This window comes from Zingiber officinale, chromosome 2B (genome assembly GCF_018446385.1).
Source record: "Zingiber officinale cultivar Zhangliang chromosome 2B, Zo_v1.1, whole genome shotgun sequence".
NCBI classification, from domain to species: domain Eukaryota; kingdom Viridiplantae; phylum Streptophyta; class Magnoliopsida; order Zingiberales; family Zingiberaceae; genus Zingiber; species Zingiber officinale.
The window spans coordinates 133,463,609-133,480,723 of NC_055989.1; the positions used below are offsets into that span (position 1 = coordinate 133,463,609).

The window sequence follows — 17,115 nt, forward strand, 5'->3', positions numbered from 1 at the left end:
ATCACTAAAATGTAAATTTATTGAGCTCACTAGCTTTAGTCGCTACTTTTACCACTTTTTTTTCTGGCACTCGTCAATGACACTTTGGGCTAAGCAGCTTCTGAGTTGATCAAAGCAATCAGTTCAATAAATACACGAGGCACTGCTATTGGTGTTGACACACGATGAATAATTCAATCAAACACTTCCAAATCAGAGAAAGAGGCAGAACTGTATACGGAGGTACCAGGGCTCTGTTATATGCAACATCCATTTACTACGAGTATATTTGCTATGCAGGAAAAGTCACTATGAATAGATCCCGATTAACACATTCTTTCAATTAATCATGAATGGTAAACTGTTGATATTTTATAAGACAGTCATTAACCGCTAGAACTGGGGATGTTGGTTGATCGGGTGTTTTGATTCTGGAGATCATCTGTCTGCCGTAACCTCCGTGCAAGCCAAAGAACTTGCATCAGCCCACCATTAGCAGCATGAGAAAGAAACAACCTCCCTTGCATTTGGAAGCACAAAGAAATGCACTTAACGAGCACAAAAAGTGATCCAATGCCAAGAAGATGCTTATCGAAATCCCCATTCTGTTCAAATAAGTCAAAACATGGACTGGTTTCAAATCATGAGCTGGAACGAATAAAGTTAACTATAATAAACCAGAGGGTTTACCTTTGCAGTAGTCTTGAAAAACTCTTGCAGGGATTCTTTTAAGAATTCTGCTAGTGATACACCAATGAAGAGACCGACTGGTATTAGAAGCTCTAAATCACATGAGATAGAAAGAGATATGTCTGATAAAAAGCTTAGAGCATACAACACAATGAAGGACCACTTAAGAGCTGTTTTTCCGAGAAAGACTAATTGATGAAGAACAACTTTTTTGGCTTCCTCCCAAGGAAATTCTTTCAATGGCTTAGGAAAGACCTCCAGCAGTTTATCTGCTAACCTATGGAGATGGATACTAGCTTTCTTTGGGTCTGCAAAATCACCAGAAGCTTGCAATTTCGTGAACGAACCCCTTACATGTTTCTGGCTGAAGTGAATTCTGGAATAAGGATAGAGCCTATGAATGTCATAAGTTTTCCAGATCTGCAGATCATTGTTCTGACAAAAATGAGAAAATTGATGTTAAAGAATCTATATGAGTTCTCTAGTATATTATATGCCCTGTGCAGTCTGTGCTATTTAGGTGGGTAACAAAGATGAATCTCAGGGGATTAAAATGGCATAATATTAACTACAAAGTTTGACGAATTTGAACTAACAAGAACAATATCATGACAAAATCAACATGGCAAACTCATAGGAGTTCACTTAAACTCCAACTTTAAGTAGTTAAAGAGTTCATCAAGCACATTTCTAACTCAATTATATGATCTATTCTAATCAGACAATTGAAAAAGCATCACATATAGGAATTCAGGATGGGTACACTAGCACGATAGCCAGGCAATAGTTTTTTGAGTTTATTGTATTTGGTCTCTTAGAACATTTACAGTGGCTTAAATCTTCAAACATCAGAACCCAATGATTTCCTCACATATATTAATTATTCCTGCTCACCATCGATAAGCATTAAGCAATAATCATTCTCACCAGCTCTCATGTAGTTCTTAGCTGCCCGAGCTAATTCTGAACTTTTGGCGGCATGGCTGTATGACCTATACAAGTTTGGCCTTCCAATTTGCCAACTCATCCTTCACAATAACAGTATTAACCTCACTTTTTATCCAATCATTCCATAACAATATTATATATACAAAAAAAAAATGAAAGGTAGAGATAATTTTAAAACTTTCTCAGCCATTAAAGGATCGTTTATTGGTTCAATTTCTTCCTTGATTCAGATGCTGAAGTGTTTGATGAAGTCGGACGAGAAAAGAAATTAGCTCTAATGGGGAGAAAGGAATCTAATTTTCATTAGAACTAATCTTGTTTCTTTCAATAAACCGTCTCATCCAAGGTTCACCAAACACTTCACCATCAGAACATTTCTCTCAAATGCTAATCAGCGTTACCCAGAAACCTAGATTTTCCAGTTTTAAATCAGCACTTTTTCGTCATGATGTCCCATTCCCCCAACAAATCCCAAGTTTACCAAATTTCAACTGATGACGAATTTTGTTCAACAGCACTAAAAAAAAAAACTGACCAGAGACGACGACGAGGAAAGAAGGAAAGTTTGGAACTAACTTTGCGTCTGGGAAGAAGCAGTGAACTCGAACAAGTTGCCGCGACCGCCACCGTCGCCGTCGCCATTGCCGATGATGCAGATCGCCCTCCCACTTATTAGGGTTTCCTCTTCTTCGTCTCCCTCCAAGTCGACGACTTCATCAACTCCTCCGCTCCGCCCATATCCAGAACGATGGTGCGTTTTTAAAGCGTGTACGATACTTTAAGATTCGTGTTTTTTGTATTCTTGATTTGGGCCGATTCTAATCTCTTCACTTGTTGGACTGAAGATGATGGTGCGGCCCATCAAATTTGTAGTTCGTGTATCCTGACGAAGAAAATTCGATTTTTTACATAAAGGAGCGGCTTTCTTATTTAAACAACTTAATTTTACAACTATAAAATAGAGCATTAAAAATAGAATTATTCTCTTTCTACTCTTCTCCCTAACATCTTAAATCCCACCTTATTTTTCAATGCACAGATTTGATATAAGAAAATAATAGATCTATGTTGGACCTGATATGATTCAATATTAGATTCAAAATGCATGATATAAGAAAATATTATACTCAGCGTGTGCTTGATAATATTGGATTATATCAGACCCATAGTACGTAGGCTCATCGTCAAGGCCGGCCCTCGAGGAGGGCGGCACTGGGCGATGGCCCTGGGTGCATTATTTGAGAGGACCCAAATATTTTTTTTTTAGTATTATGTATTATATGCATGTAATTGAGGCCTTAAATAGTTGGGTCCAAATTCATATTTCAGATATTGTCTTTTACTTTTATTTTTTTAGGCATGTAATTGGGAACCTTGAGTAGTGGGGCTCAAATTTATCTTGGACCTTTTTTTTTTCACCCGGGACCTCCTCTGTATAAAGACCAGAGATGTGTATCATGGGCATGATATAAAATCATATCAGGTCCAATAGTGAACCTGATACAAGTTCTTTTTAATCATGAATGAAGAGAGGGGATAGAAAAAGAATAACACTATTTTTTTTTATTTTAGTAATTTTAAAGGTGTTTTAAAAAAAGCGTGCTCCTTTTAGTAAAATGTGGAAGAAAATTCCAAGAACATCTTCGATCAAATAAATCCAAAATTTCCATTTCTTTAATTTATGAATATATATTTTTAAAAAAATCGTAAGCAAAGGATCGATGATGCTTCCTTTGCAACAAGTACTGAAATAGATTTAGAAGAAATAGAGATTTATTTAATTTTTTTTATTTTATTCGTCGAACTTCATTTCCAATCATAATATATCAAGAGCACTAATATGGAGAGGGGATCACAACGTCACAGCTATATGTGATTTGGGTTTCGATATATTGATCAAACTTCCACTGTCCAATTTTTGTCGTCCTTTGCCAGGCCCATCTGAATCGACGTAAGGACTTTGTACAGCTGCTGGCTCACACTGTTGTCTCCTGTTTTGAATTGAATCCTGCAGCATGCTCCACAAATTAAGTCGATTGTTCTTCATTGTCAAGAATCAGAATCAGAATTATATGAAGATATTCTTGAAGAAATCGTTTTATACAGCGCTTGCTACCTCTGGCCTTGATAAGTGATGCTGTCTACAGAAGCAACAACGATAGCAGTTCCTGTGCAAAATACTTCATCAGCATCAAACAGTTCCTCTAGAGCAACGAGCCTTTCCTCAACCTAAGAGTTAAACCAAAATCATCAGAAAAATATATAGCTGGAAGACACTGTGTAAAATTCTTATGGAAAAGGGGGAGCTGTGACCTGATACTCATGATCTCGTGCAATCTCAATGACGCTCTTGCGCGTGATCCCTGGTAAAATGGTTCCCATCGTTATTGGCGTCGAGATGACATTCCCCTGCGTGAAATTATCTGCTCCGGTGAACATATTGACTGAAAGGTTTTAATTTGTTACTATGTATTTGGGATTAATTAATTTAATGTCAGATTGCTCTTCTAACTTTTGTTATGCATAGATTCCTTTCTAAAATAGAACATTTGTACTCTGGTAGATCCAGTTAATTTGTTTTTATATTGCTCCATTAACCTTCTCTTTTTTCCCCCTATCAGAGTAAAACACAACTTGATTGAAGAAAACTACGAGGCAATGTATACCTTTACGACAAATAAATTGCATGCAGAGGCCTCCTCCAAATACTTGTGCTGAACAGAATCAAGATATATAACATCTGTGAATCCTTCACTCTTTGCTTGTTTCTGTGCCTTGAAAACCTGAGACAACAAATTAAATTAAATAGGGCAAGGGTGAAAATTTGAAATCTGACAGAATTTAAAATTATTGCTCCTTAGATCAGATAAAAAGAAACAAAACTACAAAATACCGGGGCATAATTGCTGATTGCCTTGACTCCGCCTGTTCCGCCAGGAAAGGCACGATGAACTTCATCCTTTACGACCAGATGTATCGACTCCTGAAACAAATGCAAAATTAATAAAACAAAACATTTACTGTGGAGATCAGAGGAGGCAAATTAATACCTTAAAATAAGTGCCCACAGGTGAAACGAAGACTAGGAACGTGTATTCTGGTGCTGGAGCCAAACCAAGAACTGCTCCGCTCCCCATCAGCAATGGCCTGATATAGAGAGATCCTTTTCCTTGAGGAGGCACCTACGTACATCGATCATTGATTAATAATTAGTAGCAATATCTCAAATTAAATATATTGCATGCATGTTTCGGTCTATGTATACCCATCTTTTGTTAGCCAGCACGGTCTGTTTGACAGCATGAATGAATTGTTCGACAGATGGAGATGGCATGCACATCCTCTCCGCGCCGACTTGCATGCGAAGTGCATTCTCTTCTGGCCTGAAGAGCAAAATGCCATCGCCTTCTGTATTCCTGTATGCTTTCAGACCTTCAAATAGACCCTGATCGCCACAATTATAGACCTTCAAATAATTAACAATCAAAGCAGTTGAGCAGATGTACAATGTTTCCTAGCTACCTGGCCATAATTAAGAACGCCCGACGAAGGACTCAGCTCAATGTTTCCGTATCTGTTGAGAGCCCCTGTTGAGAATTTTTGATCCAGAGAACATTTCATTACGTATATAAAATCAGTCTGTACAGAGGCAAAGCCGAGCTCATCCCAGTTGATCATATCGGCGCACTCTTCGTCACTCCTGTTAATCGATCTCACAAGTGAAATTTGGATGTTTGGAATATCAGCACCGTCTTCGTCACTCCTATGATCTCACAATTGTAGAATTACTATGCTTAGAAATAGAGAATATTTTCATTGTATAAGCTAAGAGATAGAATCGATCGGGTGGGTTATATGTTTTCTTCCCCCTTTTGAAACTCAAAATTAATGGTTACAAATAATCAGTCAAGCAGCATTGGATGATCAAATAAACTTCCACAAGGGCATCCTTAAAAAAGGATATTAAAACAACAGAAGCAAGAATTCACAATTTTCGAAGGATTTTTGGAGGAATTAGAACTTACGTACCTGGCTGTGTCGAAGCGAGAGCCAGAGCATGACGCAGAGGAGCGTTCCATGACCTGCAAACCCCACGGTTGATCAAATAGTACTATTTAAATTCTTACGTGCAAAGTATACAGACCCCAGAAAGCATGGGAGCTATCCTTGCCTACAAAGATCGATGTAGCTTCTTCAATCTAATTTACAAACCGGCGGAGGACAGCAGCAAATTGCAACTGATCGTTCTCCCTCGATCTCCTCCTTAATTATAAGATTGATTATCCACGGTAATTAAAAAACGTGGTAGTATGAAATATAATTAGTGAATTTAATATTGTCATTAATGTCAATAGGAATCGCCATTAATTTCAATAGGAATCGTTATTAATTTTATAGTAATATTTTAGTTACATACATATGAACATGATACGGTGATAAAAAAGGACCAACTAAGTATGGATCAAAAGATGAAGTTAACAGTCAGCGTGGAGGTCAAAGTCAAGGAGGTTAATGATAAAAGGACAGACGCTGAGGGGTCAAGCGGATCTCTCCCGTAGTAGCCGATCGGGCATATATTACCCGATCGACAAAGGGTCGGTCCAAGTGAAGTTCTCGTTTAGCCAAGATCATCATACAGTCATCACAAAGTAGAGGAGCGTGCGTATGAGCGGAGCATTAATCCGGTAGGGCGGAAATAAACTATCAAGACCTGTCACCACGTGGAAGAGCAGTCGAGTCCGGCCGAGCGGAGTACTCAGCTGAGTGGCTATCCTGCTCGGCCGAGCAGATGGATCACTGACGTATCCTTCGGGGAGATAGCACCACTGACACAATAAATGGTCAACGGGGGGAATCGTATGACGAAAGCTTCTATTGTTTCGACAGGGATATTCATGGTTTGTTAAGGTCTGATGTCATAGGTACTTTCCTGGCATGTCCTTTCATAGGATAAATTGGAGAACGTGCCCATGATCAATTGAAGAATGTGCCCACGTCTCGAGAGAAGTGCGCACATCGCATATCAGGGTACTATATAAATGAGGTTCATACACTGGCGGAGGTACTCATTATTCACTATTCATGCATGTGTCTACTGTTGCTCCATCTTTTTTCTCTTTTCGGTGACTGACTTAAGCGTCGGAGGGTCAACGTCGGGGACCCCTTCCTTGGCTCGGCGTTGACGTTTAGTGTGTTGCAGAGCGGAGCGGAGTCTACATCCAGTCAATGCGGCAACCACATCCCCAGCTTGTCATTTCCACGATTATCGGATAGGATCAAATTGACACTGTTTGTGGGAGGAAACATAGCCTACATCTGAAACGCGAAGATGGAAGACACTGTGCGACTCGCCAGGGTGACTTTAACAAAGGAGGAGCTGGATATGTTGATACAAGCTCGAGCAGTAAAAATAGTGAAGCAATAACAACAACAAGTGTTGGCCGATCGCCAGGTATAGGAGCCCGCGACCTCAACAGTGGGATCATCAAGCCGGATATGAAGACTGAGCAGAGCATATACCAGTTCGGGGACAGAGTAAGAAGTCAACCGACATATACGGAGACACGCCCAACGTGTCGATCCCCTTCCATCGAGCACTATTCCACACTCCATCAAAGGAGCTAGACCGAGTGGATAAGGAACGAGGAACCTCCTCGGACGACGCATCCTTTCGGGATGCATGCAAAGGGAAAGCACCAAGGAATGATAATTCACCCGAGCGGATCAATCAACAGTTCTCTCAGGGAATCTTGGACGACCCTCTGCCAAAGCACTACACCCCATTGACGATTGATGAGTACAACGGAACAACCGATCCAAACCACCACCTGATCCAGTTTGATAACACGACCACACTTCATCAGTACACTTTCGGGGTGAAGTGTCGGGTCTTCACCACTACCCTTTCCGAGTCAACGCAACGCTGGTTCAGATGAATGTTGTTCAACTCGATTCATAGTTTCAAAGACTTCCGACTGACATTCTTGCACCACTTCACCAACAGCCGCCGCTACAAGAAGATGAGCGTTAACTTATTTTCCTTGAAGCAAATGCCCAAGGAGATATTAAGGGTCTACATCAAACGTTTCAATTAAGTGGCCATGGATATTCCATTAGTCTCCTTGGAAATATTGGTGAACGCCTTCACCCAGGAGCTCACCGAAGGAGAGTTCTTCCGCTCACTCATCCGGAGATTGCTGAAAGACTTCAACCACCTGCTTAGGAGGGCCATGGAGTGCATAAACGTAGAAGAGGCCCAAGCAACAAGAAGAAAGGAGGCGTCGGCTGAGCCTATAGGAGCGCCTGAGCAGCGACATCACCAAGCTGGAGGCTCCCTAGGGAGGATCTTTCAAAGTCGTTCAGAAGCTCCGTTCGGGAGCCTACTACCTACAGGACGAAGATGGGAGAAAGCTCGAGTGACCCTGGAACACAAACCATCTCCAGCCCTATAGGGCTAAGTGAGAGGTGCGTGGTTAAATCCAGATGTACTAGTATAAGTATGTGTCTTGTGAATGTAGGAAGACAATGAATAAAAATCCAAAGTGTTCCAGACTTTTGTGTCGTTCGGCCAAGTTAAAAGTTCAGCGGCGACTATAAACTTTAGTCTACGTCAACAGTCGAACGACGATTATAAACTCTTGTCTTCATCAACAGTCGAGCGATGACTATAAACCCTAGCCTACGTCAACAGTCAAGCAGTGACTAGAAACCCTTATCTTCGTCAACAGTTGAACGATGACTATAAACCGTAGTCTACGTCAACAGTCGAGCGACGACTATAAATCCTTGTCTTCGTCAATAGTCGAGTGGCGATTATAAACCTTAGTATACGTCAACAGTCGAGTGACGACTATAAACTTTTGTCTTCATCAACAGTCGAGCGGCGACTATAAACCTTAGTTTATGCCAATAGTCAAGCAGAGACTATAAACCCTTGTCTACGACTTCAAGAGACGATGGGTGACTATAAACCCTCGTCTACGCTTTCAACAGTCGAGCGGCAGCTATAAACCCAAATCTACACTTCAACAGCCGAGTGGTAGCTATAAACTCGAGTCTACGACGAATAATAGCCGAGTGGCGGCTCTAAAACTGAGTCGACGATGAACAAGATCAAGTGGCTTCCTAAATTCATAAAGTAAAGTTAACAGGTCGAGTAGTAACCAAAACAGAGACGCATCGCTATGATACAACCGTTCGGCTTATGCTGGAATGAGCATGCAGAAGTCTCTGAGAGTAGTTACACTGACGATCAAGAAAGCGGAGAATTATACTTCAAAAAACTTTATAAAATGCTAAGTGGTGCATAGCCCCGCTTGAGCCAAACGGTGACACATTCTTTTAGCACTTACAAAACTTAACAAAGTGACGAAATGCCGAACGACGAGTCATCAACGAGCACTTGCACAGTCTGACAAAAAGATGAAATGTTGAACGGTGATACATTCATTTACACTTAGAAAATTTTTTTACATCTGAAGAAAATACAGAAGGCGACCCAAGAAGGCAAAAATGAAAATTACTCGAGATAGTCGAGCGCATTGTCGGGGAGCGACTCGATAAGCTTCTCCCGGTTGATAACCTTATTGGTAAGCGCGGAAGGGAGATAGTCGTCGTTCTTCAACTGCTCAATAGTCTCATCAATTCTGAAATTGAAGGGATGGAGTGCTCAGTCCGTGAATTGGTTGTTGAAGGCGTCCGAGCGAAGATAATCCTGCTTGAGGACTTCAAACCAACTAGGCTTTTCATCTTGATAAATTTGGAGGGCCGATCAGGATGTCTCCAACTCGGACTTCAATGATTCCAAGTCATCATCCTTGGCGGCGAGCTGGACCTTCACCGCAGCTTGCTCTGTCGACCGACTCTCCTGCTCGGCATTCAGCGTGGCCTCAGTCTCTTTAAGATTCTGAGCTAAGACCCGAGCCTCCTTGTTCTTGATATCCATGTCCTCAATGGCTCGGAGCTTTCGAGCATTGGTGAAATTTATCTTCGACTCAAAGGAGCTGGCCTGCTTGTTGAGCCTCGCTAGTTGCGAAGCCTGTTTGACACTCTTGACCTTCTCCGCTTGTAGCAACTTGGAGCTCTTCTATAGATCAGCCTTCACTTGGGCCGCCTCAACAGTCAACTGCTCCGTACATCCCCGAGCAGCCTCTGATTGGCTTCTCGGAGCGCGCAGCTGTTGGACTTCATGCTCCAGAAAGGCTAATCTTTGGTACATGACCAGACTCTCCACCCAATACTACAGTGATAATGAGATTGTAAGTGTCGAACGGATAAAAGCAAGTAAATATAAAGGCAATATGCATACCCTAGTGGCAATATAGGTATGACTATTCGCAAGCTTCCCCGGTGAGATGACCGTCATGTGGACCCTGGCATCAACCTATACTTGTGCTAGCGACACTTGAATCTGAATCTGGTACTCGGGGTCCAGGATGCTACGTCGTCCAGGCTGCACCATTCATCAGTGGGCAAATGGATGATGACTGTTATGTCTCTAGTCGCTCGGACTGGAAGGCTCAGAAGTCGCTCTCCCCATAGACTTAGGCATCTAGGACGCCCGTATGATGGATACTTGTGCGGCCGGCGAGGTTTTTAGTGGCATGAAGGCGATCGATGACGCACAAGTAGTCCTCGATGGTAGCCCGAATAGCGAGGCCATTCGGTTGGAGGATAGTGAAGTATGGAACGTTGTGGCTCCCTGCTCAGGAAGAGTGAGCGTCGATGTCTCGCCCAGCTCGGATGATGGACGAGAATCGATGCGAGCAAGGGCTTGCAGGGTGGAAGTGGTAGAGCGGGAAGAAGCTTCCCCGCGTTACCTCTTGTGTCGTATCAGAGGCTCACCAGAGGTAGCAGACTCTGAGGCCACCGCGATCGACAGCATGGAATGTCCTCGGGAGGTAGGTCAGCTATGACAACCGCCGGTCTACTAGTCGTTGTTTGACTCCCTCCACCCTCGCTGGTCGGTGCATGTGTCTCACCCGCTTCACCGAATGGATCGTCAGAGTGGGTGACCGGCTCTAGACCATGACTCTCTAACTCGGCCACGACCGCTGCATTGATATTTGCATCCACGAGCCTGTTCTTGTCGGCTAAACGTACCCTCAGTATGATTCGGGCTGCAAAAAAGAAAGAGAAATTAGTTAGATTCAAAGATGAGGAGAAGGAAGAACATACCTAGGTTGGGCGGCAGCCATGTTCGGATTAGGCTTAGGCCGAATGCATATAGGACGCCCTCCAACAGCAGCCGGTGAATGTGATACTTATGACCGGCCAAACTGGACGTTAGTTTGAGATAGTCCGATCGACTTCGATATCTCCCGAGCGACGGAGGTGTCATCACTTCCATCTACCAACCGATCGGGAAGTCGAGTCGCTCGGGAAAATGAACAAAGAAATAATATTCCCTCCAATGCTTATTGGAGGACAACATTTTGTCAAACTGAGGCCACTCGGGCTTGAAACAAGAAGGCCCCCGGCTTGGATAGTTTAGGGTAATAGAAATAATGAAAAACCCAAGGCATCAAGGGAAGGGCATGCAGGTGGAACAAAACTACTACCCCGCACAGCAACCTAAAGGAGTTTGGTACTAATTGATGTAGGGAGATGTGAAAATATTTATAGACGGTGGAAAAGAAAGGATGAACGGGAAACCGAAGGCTTGCACAAAATTGGTCCTTAAAGAAGGTTAAGAAGTTGGCTGGCGGTTCGTGTGGCCGGTCATAAGCAGAGGGAATGACAATTTAATAATAAGATGGAAAATGGTATGAGGATTTAAGCTGGTCTATCTCCTCCCCGTTAAACCTAGACTTGGTTGAAGTGTACCAAAGTCCGGGGGATGGACACAAGCAGTTGTGGAAAATCGGCCATCGAAAACAAAGGAATAGAGAAGAAGCAATGCACGAATTCAACGAAGGAAAAAGAGAAGAATCTTACTGAGAAAGATCACCCAGAGAAGAAACATCGCAGAGACTGCTCGAAGACGAAAGCGCCAGGCAAAGTGGAGATGACGGCGAGCAGATGAGGGTTTATAAACCTCGTGGCCGATCACTTAGAGTCGGCCGATCGAGGGTTGCGAAAAATAAGGACGAAATTTGGCCATGAAATTTGAAAAGTCGCTTGTCACATCAGCAGGGGATATCCGTCTATCATGTCAAACGTGCGGTGGCATAAGATAGGGCATGTGGTCGTCAACTACGGGAGAGTATTAATGAGACTTAATTAAAAGTCATGACCGCATTCTCGGCCATAATGATCGAGGATTTGCATAGTTTTCCAGAAATTTGGATGACGGCAACCACTATGAAAGGGAGCTCTTCCAAGAAAGCGCAGAGAAGGGAAAAAATTCGCTAAGTGCTGTCATCAATAATCCTGATCGACACAAATATCTGGCTATGATGCAATTGAGCGACAGGTCCACCGCAGGCTTTGAAGATTATGTGATCCATTCAGGAGCTCGAGTTCAAAGCAATCAATGGCCAGCCGACGAATTAGATCTCCAATTCAGCTATAAAACTTCGACGCTTATCTGAACGACAATTAGAAGATATGGGCTGACCAGCCTCCAGAACACAGAGAGTGCCCGATCAGTGGGGTTCACCCGAGGCACTACTCGTCCAGTCAGTCGGATTTGTAACCTCCTTCGACTAGACTTGAGGAGAAGACTTGTGATGCTATGATAAAGGGGGGCCCACTAAATGCGGGTCAAATGACGAAGGTAGCAGCCAACGTGGAGGTCAAAATCAAGGAGGTTAACGACAAAGGGTCGGACACCGAGGGGCTAAATAGATCTCTCCAGTAGTGGCCGATCAGGCATGTATTGCTCGATCAGCAAAGGGTCGATCCAAACGAAGCGCCCGTTTGGCCAAGATCATCATACGATCGTCACAAAGCAGAGGAGGAGCGTTAGTCCAGTCGGGCGAAAACAAACTATCGAGACCTGTCCACGCGGAAGAGCAGCCGAGTCCGCCCGAGCGGAGGAGTACTCAGCCAAGCGGCTATCCCACTCAGCCGAGGAGCTGGATCACTGACGTATCCTTTAGGGAGATATCGTCACTGACAGAAGACATGGTCAACAGGCAGATCGTACGACGGAAGCTTCTACTGTCTTGTCAGGGATATGCATTTCATGTTAAGGTATGGTCTCAGAGGCACTTTCCTAACATATCCTTTCATAGGACAAATTGAAGAGTGTGCCCACGATCAATTGGAAAACGTGCTCACGTCTCAAGAGAAGTGCGAACGTCGCACACCAAGGCACTATATAAAGAGATCTATATACCGGCGGAGGTACGCGTTATTCACTATTCACGCTTGTGTCTACTGTTGCTCTTCATCTTTTTTCTCTTTCCAGTGACTGACTTGAACGTCGAAGGGCCAATGTGGGGACCCCTTCCTTGGCTTGACACTGACATTTCTTATGTTACAGAGCGGAGCAGAGTCTACAAGAGTCAACGCGACAGTCATATTTCTAGCTTACCATCTCCATAATTTTTTAACAAGATCGAAACCAATATACCTTAAAACTCCTATGTTGTGCAAAGAGGGGGCAATACCTCTCAACCTTTCTGAACCGCGGAAGAAGAGGAAGAGAGAAAAGAGATCGCGCGGAACAACAAGACAAAGACGCACAAAAGAGAGCAAACACCAGGAAGGAGAAGAAGAAGAGAAAGAAAAAGAGTTACCGTGGTTCGGCGACTTGCCTACTCCACAAAACGGCCGAAGCTTTATTAGAATTCTCTTCTACACAAGAGAATCACATCTAATGATTCTTGTGTTTTCTGATCTACAATGGGTTTACAATGATCCCTATAAATACTGCTAAACCCCCAGACCCGATAAAAACGTAACAGAATTTGTTATGAAAAACATAACAAAATTCTGTTATATAAAATCTTAACAGAATTTTATTACGAAAAATCTTAATAGATTTTTCTTCCATGACATCCCTTCATCCAAATATGAGCCACTCGTCAACATCCTAATGTTAGACTAAATTCTCATTTAAATGGAGTATTTTTTCTTTCTATCTTTTCTCCATTCACACATATCTAGTATTCATTGAAAAATCGAGTCTCAGTTCCGATGATACATATCTAGTATTCATTGAAAAATCGAGAACCGAATGAATTTTTTTTTTTTTTGACTGATGATTAACTACAAATGCTGGGTTGATAATCCATTAATTATTGTAGTACTTTCTAATTTACGTTCTGATGCCGATGAAAAATTTTCATGCGCCAACCCGATGTGGCGTTTAAAAACAAATTGCAATGAACGTGAAACCACGTTAACACTTGAGGAAAAAAACAAAACGAGAGCCGCAGAATCAATCAGAATGTCAAAATGATATTAATATGCAAAAAGAGCTTAACACACGCCTCTTCAGCAATTAATGAATGGCCGTTACGTTCCTCAGCTAGAATTGTTCCTGTTAATGCTAAACAGGGAAAAATTCTTTGGAATAAAGCCGTGCCGCTTCAGCCATACACGGTCAATAAACACGAAACCATTTTGGGGGTAATCCGCAAGACTTTCGAAAGGAATTATTGCAAGCGAGCTGCGTTTCAAGCAAGTCTGTTTGACGCTTATCACGATCCATGCCAAGCAGACGTTGCGCTGATCTGTAATATATCAGACAAAGCGAGCGTGGTAGCTGCATGGGGCGTGTATCGCTCAGTGTCAATGCAATTCGTTGAGCTTTTTTTTTTTTTTTTTTTTTTTTGCAAAACATGCACGTTATTCGAACCCTGTGGTTTCTTTCGGCAGAGGCAGGAAGGAAATGGAAAAGGGGAGGAAGTAAAGTAGAAATTAGGGGCAGCCGGAAGTCCTCCAATCCTGGCTGCCGTACGTGCTGTCTTAGCTTGTTCGATCCGCAGTGGCAGAATTCACGCATTGGTTGGCTCCATCACTTTCCCAACTTTATAATGAAGTGTCGTGTTAACATACTGCGACATCTTAATTTTCCTTCTGGTTGGTGGCGTGAGCGAGAACGAGTACTGAAGAAGAAACGAGAGAAAAAACAAGAGAGAAAGAATTGAATACGATAGTCAAAAAAAGGCTAGCATTTGTTTTGGGCAAAGGGCCGGTCTCAGTTCCCTTGGGCCGAGGCTAATTTATGACATTCATAGAATTAATTCATTGTGCAAACAGTACTGCACCGGATAACATCGACGTCAATTAAACATGATTTGTGGCCTCCCTGTAGCAACTAACTACATGCTCATTGATGTCAGCTAGCCAGGAAAAGATGGAAATCCTCCAAGGTATCAAATCATGAGTACTTTTAGGGAGCTGTCAGTCAATCCTACAGTTTAGGAGAGAGTGGAGATAAATCGATCACGATCACGTAGACTAAATTGAAGGTGGGGATCGAAATGAGTCATTTGGCATGGCTTACACAAAAAGAAGGCCCACCAAAGATTTATATATAAGCACTTGGGGATGCTGATGGAGATTGATTCCGACCCAATTTGAGGAGAGGACTCAGATTGGACTTCGTCCCACTAATTTTACAACACATCGAATGGATAGAATACTTTGAAAATTAAAAAAAGATTTGAACGGATAATAATCTACTTCACCTTTCCATCATGCTCCAACGTATATATGGCAAATTTATTCACTAATTAGATCGCTAAGACTTTTCTTTGTCAGAAACGCTTCGCGGTTGTACCTCAAGTCAATGCTTATCGTGAGCCTGGCCCTAGCTCCTTGATTATATAATTATTAATTATTTAACTGGGCCGAGGCCCATGGAAAACACATAGGGCCGATATCATGGGTTATGTTTGGTACGATAGAAGAATGTGTTAAACCTAATCTGACACGGCACCTAATGAGATACAATGTTCTCTACCTAATCTGACATGGCAGCTAAACTAGTGGATCAGCCGGTGCCACTTCGAAAGGGTTCGCTCGCTCGTAACTCGATGAGGGGTTGGTTTTGGGCGTTGCAAACTAGTGTGGCACGCGCGGAGGGAGGCCATGGCGTCATTAATTATTTACTGACCAATTAGCCCTCGTGTCCACCTCACTGCCACCGTCCCTCAGCCCAATAAAGGCCCGGCACAAGGCACGTGAGGCGGCCACATCCACCGGAGTGCAACCACTCCGATGCCATGAAGGAACCAAACACGCCATGTGTGCCACGGCACCAAAGTTTCTTTCATTCCATTTATGATGCATGTTTGTATAAACTAGCTACAAAAATTGAGAATTAATAAATGTCACGACGAGGAAGGAATTGAAGAGGGATCTCAAGGCGAAAGGGAGGCAAGCCAACATCACGCCTTGCTCGTTGCTTTTCCCTCGATAATTACTCCTTTCCTTTCATTTCATTTCATTTCCTTTCCTTTCCTCCGTTTGTCAACCTCCCCTATTCATGCCGCATTTCCTTTTTTTTTCTTTTTCTTTTTCTTTTTCTTCTGTCTATAAATCTCCAAATTCTAATCCTTGGTGAAGCCATCCCCGTCTTCGCAAAGAAAGCAGAGCATGAACGACGCTGTCAGTCTGGAGGCCGATGTCTGCGACACCAGCCTTGCCCTCGGCTTGGCCGTCACGGGAAGCGGCGGCAACCGCAAGCGTCCGCCACTTGCCCTGAGCCTCTCGGGCGACGGCAGGGAGAACAGGGCAGCGTCTCCGCCACACAGCGCCATTTCGTCCTACTCTGCAGCCCGCGAACCATCGCCCGAGGTCAAAAAGGAGAAGAAATTTACAGACGGGGAGGGTGCTGCTTACGTGGGCAGTGACGGCGGAGGGAAGAAGAAGCTGAGGCTCACCAAGGAGCAGTCGGCCATGTTGGAGGACCGCTTCAAGGAGCAGAGCACCCTGAATCCCGTAAGTATAGTTAATTTTGTGGCATATTTAACCCCAGCTCACACTCCCTCCCTGATTCTGTAACGAGCAGAAACAGAAGCATGCCCTGTCGAAGCAATTAAACCTGCGGCCGCGGCAGGTGGAGGTCTGGTTCCAGAACAGAAGAGCGAGGTTTCTCTCTGATAATTTATACCGTTCTAAGCGCGTTTGAATGATTACCTAACCAACTGATCAACCGCAGGACGAAGCTGAAGCAGACGGAGGTCGACTGTGAGTTCCTAAAGCGGTGCTGCGAATCGCTGACCGACGAGAACCGGCGACTGCACAGGGAGCTGCAGGAGCTGAAGTCCCTAAAATTGCCATCGCCGCCGCCGCCGCCGCCTCCGGCAGTCTACATGCAATTTCCGGCAGCAACCCTTTCCGTGTGCCCCTCCTGCAAGGCCATCGTCCCCGGGAGCAAGGGCGGGGCCGGCGAGCCGCTGGCGGTGGCTCCGAAGACCCAGTTATTTAGTAGTAATCCTTTCATCCACTCCACGACGTGTTGAATTAATCGATCAGGGGAAGTATTAATTCATTAGCGGTAGTTGACCCACACCCTCTCTTTTCATCTTGGGCTAGGGAGAAATTGTTGTGATCAGGACAGAATGTAGTTGATATATATATATGTTTATTATTTACCAA

The 17,115-nt window shown here is 43.5% G+C and overlaps 3 protein-coding genes across 7 annotated transcripts; 1 reads left to right on the forward strand and 2 right to left on the reverse strand.

The window, feature by feature from the left end:
* Nucleotides 1-236: 236 nt before the first annotated feature.
* LOC122047339 lies at nt 237-2,350 on the reverse strand. Of its 2 annotated transcripts, none has more exons than XM_042608541.1 (3): nt 2,194-2,350; nt 670-1,089; nt 237-584 (listed from the first exon to the last, which is right to left on the reverse strand). In XM_042608541.1, exons 1-3 carry the CDS (start codon nt 2,257-2,259, stop codon nt 366-368), a joined length of 705 nt encoding a protein of 234 aa, XP_042464475.1. In that variant the 5' UTR covers nt 2,260-2,350; the 3' UTR covers nt 237-365. The 2 variants fall into 2 exon arrangements, with proteins under 2 accessions (XP_042464475.1, XP_042464473.1); XM_042608539.1 differs by having other exon boundaries at nt 670-1,104.
* Nucleotides 2,351-3,286: 936 nt separating this feature from the next.
* On the reverse strand, nt 3,287-5,921 carry LOC122047337 (branched-chain amino acid aminotransferase 2, chloroplastic-like). Of its 4 annotated transcripts, none has more exons than XM_042608537.1 (10): nt 5,789-5,921; nt 5,647-5,699; nt 5,140-5,317; nt 4,883-5,062; nt 4,668-4,799; nt 4,511-4,600; nt 4,284-4,400; nt 3,931-4,026; nt 3,734-3,846; nt 3,287-3,625 (listed from the first exon to the last, which is right to left on the reverse strand). In XM_042608537.1, the coding sequence occupies exons 2-10, from the start codon at nt 5,694-5,696 to the stop codon at nt 3,514-3,516; spliced, it is 1,068 nt and encodes a 355-aa protein (XP_042464471.1). In that variant the 5' UTR covers nt 5,697-5,699; nt 5,789-5,921; the 3' UTR covers nt 3,287-3,513. The 4 variants fall into 4 exon arrangements, with proteins under 4 accessions (XP_042464471.1, XP_042464469.1, XP_042464470.1 ...); XM_042608535.1 differs by having other exon boundaries at nt 5,140-5,380; XM_042608536.1 differs by having other exon boundaries at nt 5,762-5,918.
* A 9,833-nt stretch (nt 5,922-15,754) lies between these two features.
* LOC122047340 (homeobox-leucine zipper protein HOX19-like) lies at nt 15,755-17,115 on the forward strand. The gene is made up of 3 exons (XM_042608542.1): nt 15,755-16,455; nt 16,526-16,605; nt 16,676-17,115. Exons 1-3 carry the CDS (start codon nt 16,111-16,113, stop codon nt 16,977-16,979), a joined length of 729 nt encoding a protein of 242 aa, XP_042464476.1. The 5' UTR covers nt 15,755-16,110; the 3' UTR covers nt 16,980-17,115.

Excerpts from the sequence above, each read along its gene's own strand:
- LOC122047339 (XM_042608539.1), bottom strand. The coding sequence starts at position 2,259 with ATGGCGACGGCGACGGTGGCGGTCGCGGCAACTTGTTCGAGTTCACTG. Across the intron at positions 1,105-2,193 it reads TGCTTCTTCCCAGACGCAAA|AACAATGATCTGCAGATCTG; the intron begins GTTAGTTCCAAA and ends CATTTTTGTCAG. Across the intron at positions 585-669 it reads TTTTCAAGACTACTGCAAAG|AATGGGGATTTCGATAAGCA; the intron begins GTAAACCCTCTG and ends TTATTTGAACAG.
- LOC122047337 (XM_042608534.1), bottom strand. Across the intron at positions 5,381-5,646 it reads TCTCGCTTCGACACAGCCAG|GAGTGACGAAGACGGTGCTG; the intron begins GTACGTAAGTTC and ends GTGAGATCATAG. Across the intron at positions 5,063-5,139 it reads GCGTTCTTAATTATGGCCAG|GGTCTATTTGAAGGTCTGAA; the intron begins GTAGCTAGGAAA and ends TGTGGCGATCAG.
- LOC122047340 (XM_042608542.1), top strand. The coding sequence starts at position 16,111 with ATGAACGACGCTGTCAGTCTGGAGGCCGATGTCTGCGACACCAGCCTT. Across the intron at positions 16,456-16,525 it reads AGCAGAGCACCCTGAATCCC|AAACAGAAGCATGCCCTGTC; the intron begins GTAAGTATAGTT and ends TGTAACGAGCAG. Across the intron at positions 16,606-16,675 it reads TTCCAGAACAGAAGAGCGAG|GACGAAGCTGAAGCAGACGG; the intron begins GTTTCTCTCTGA and ends GATCAACCGCAG.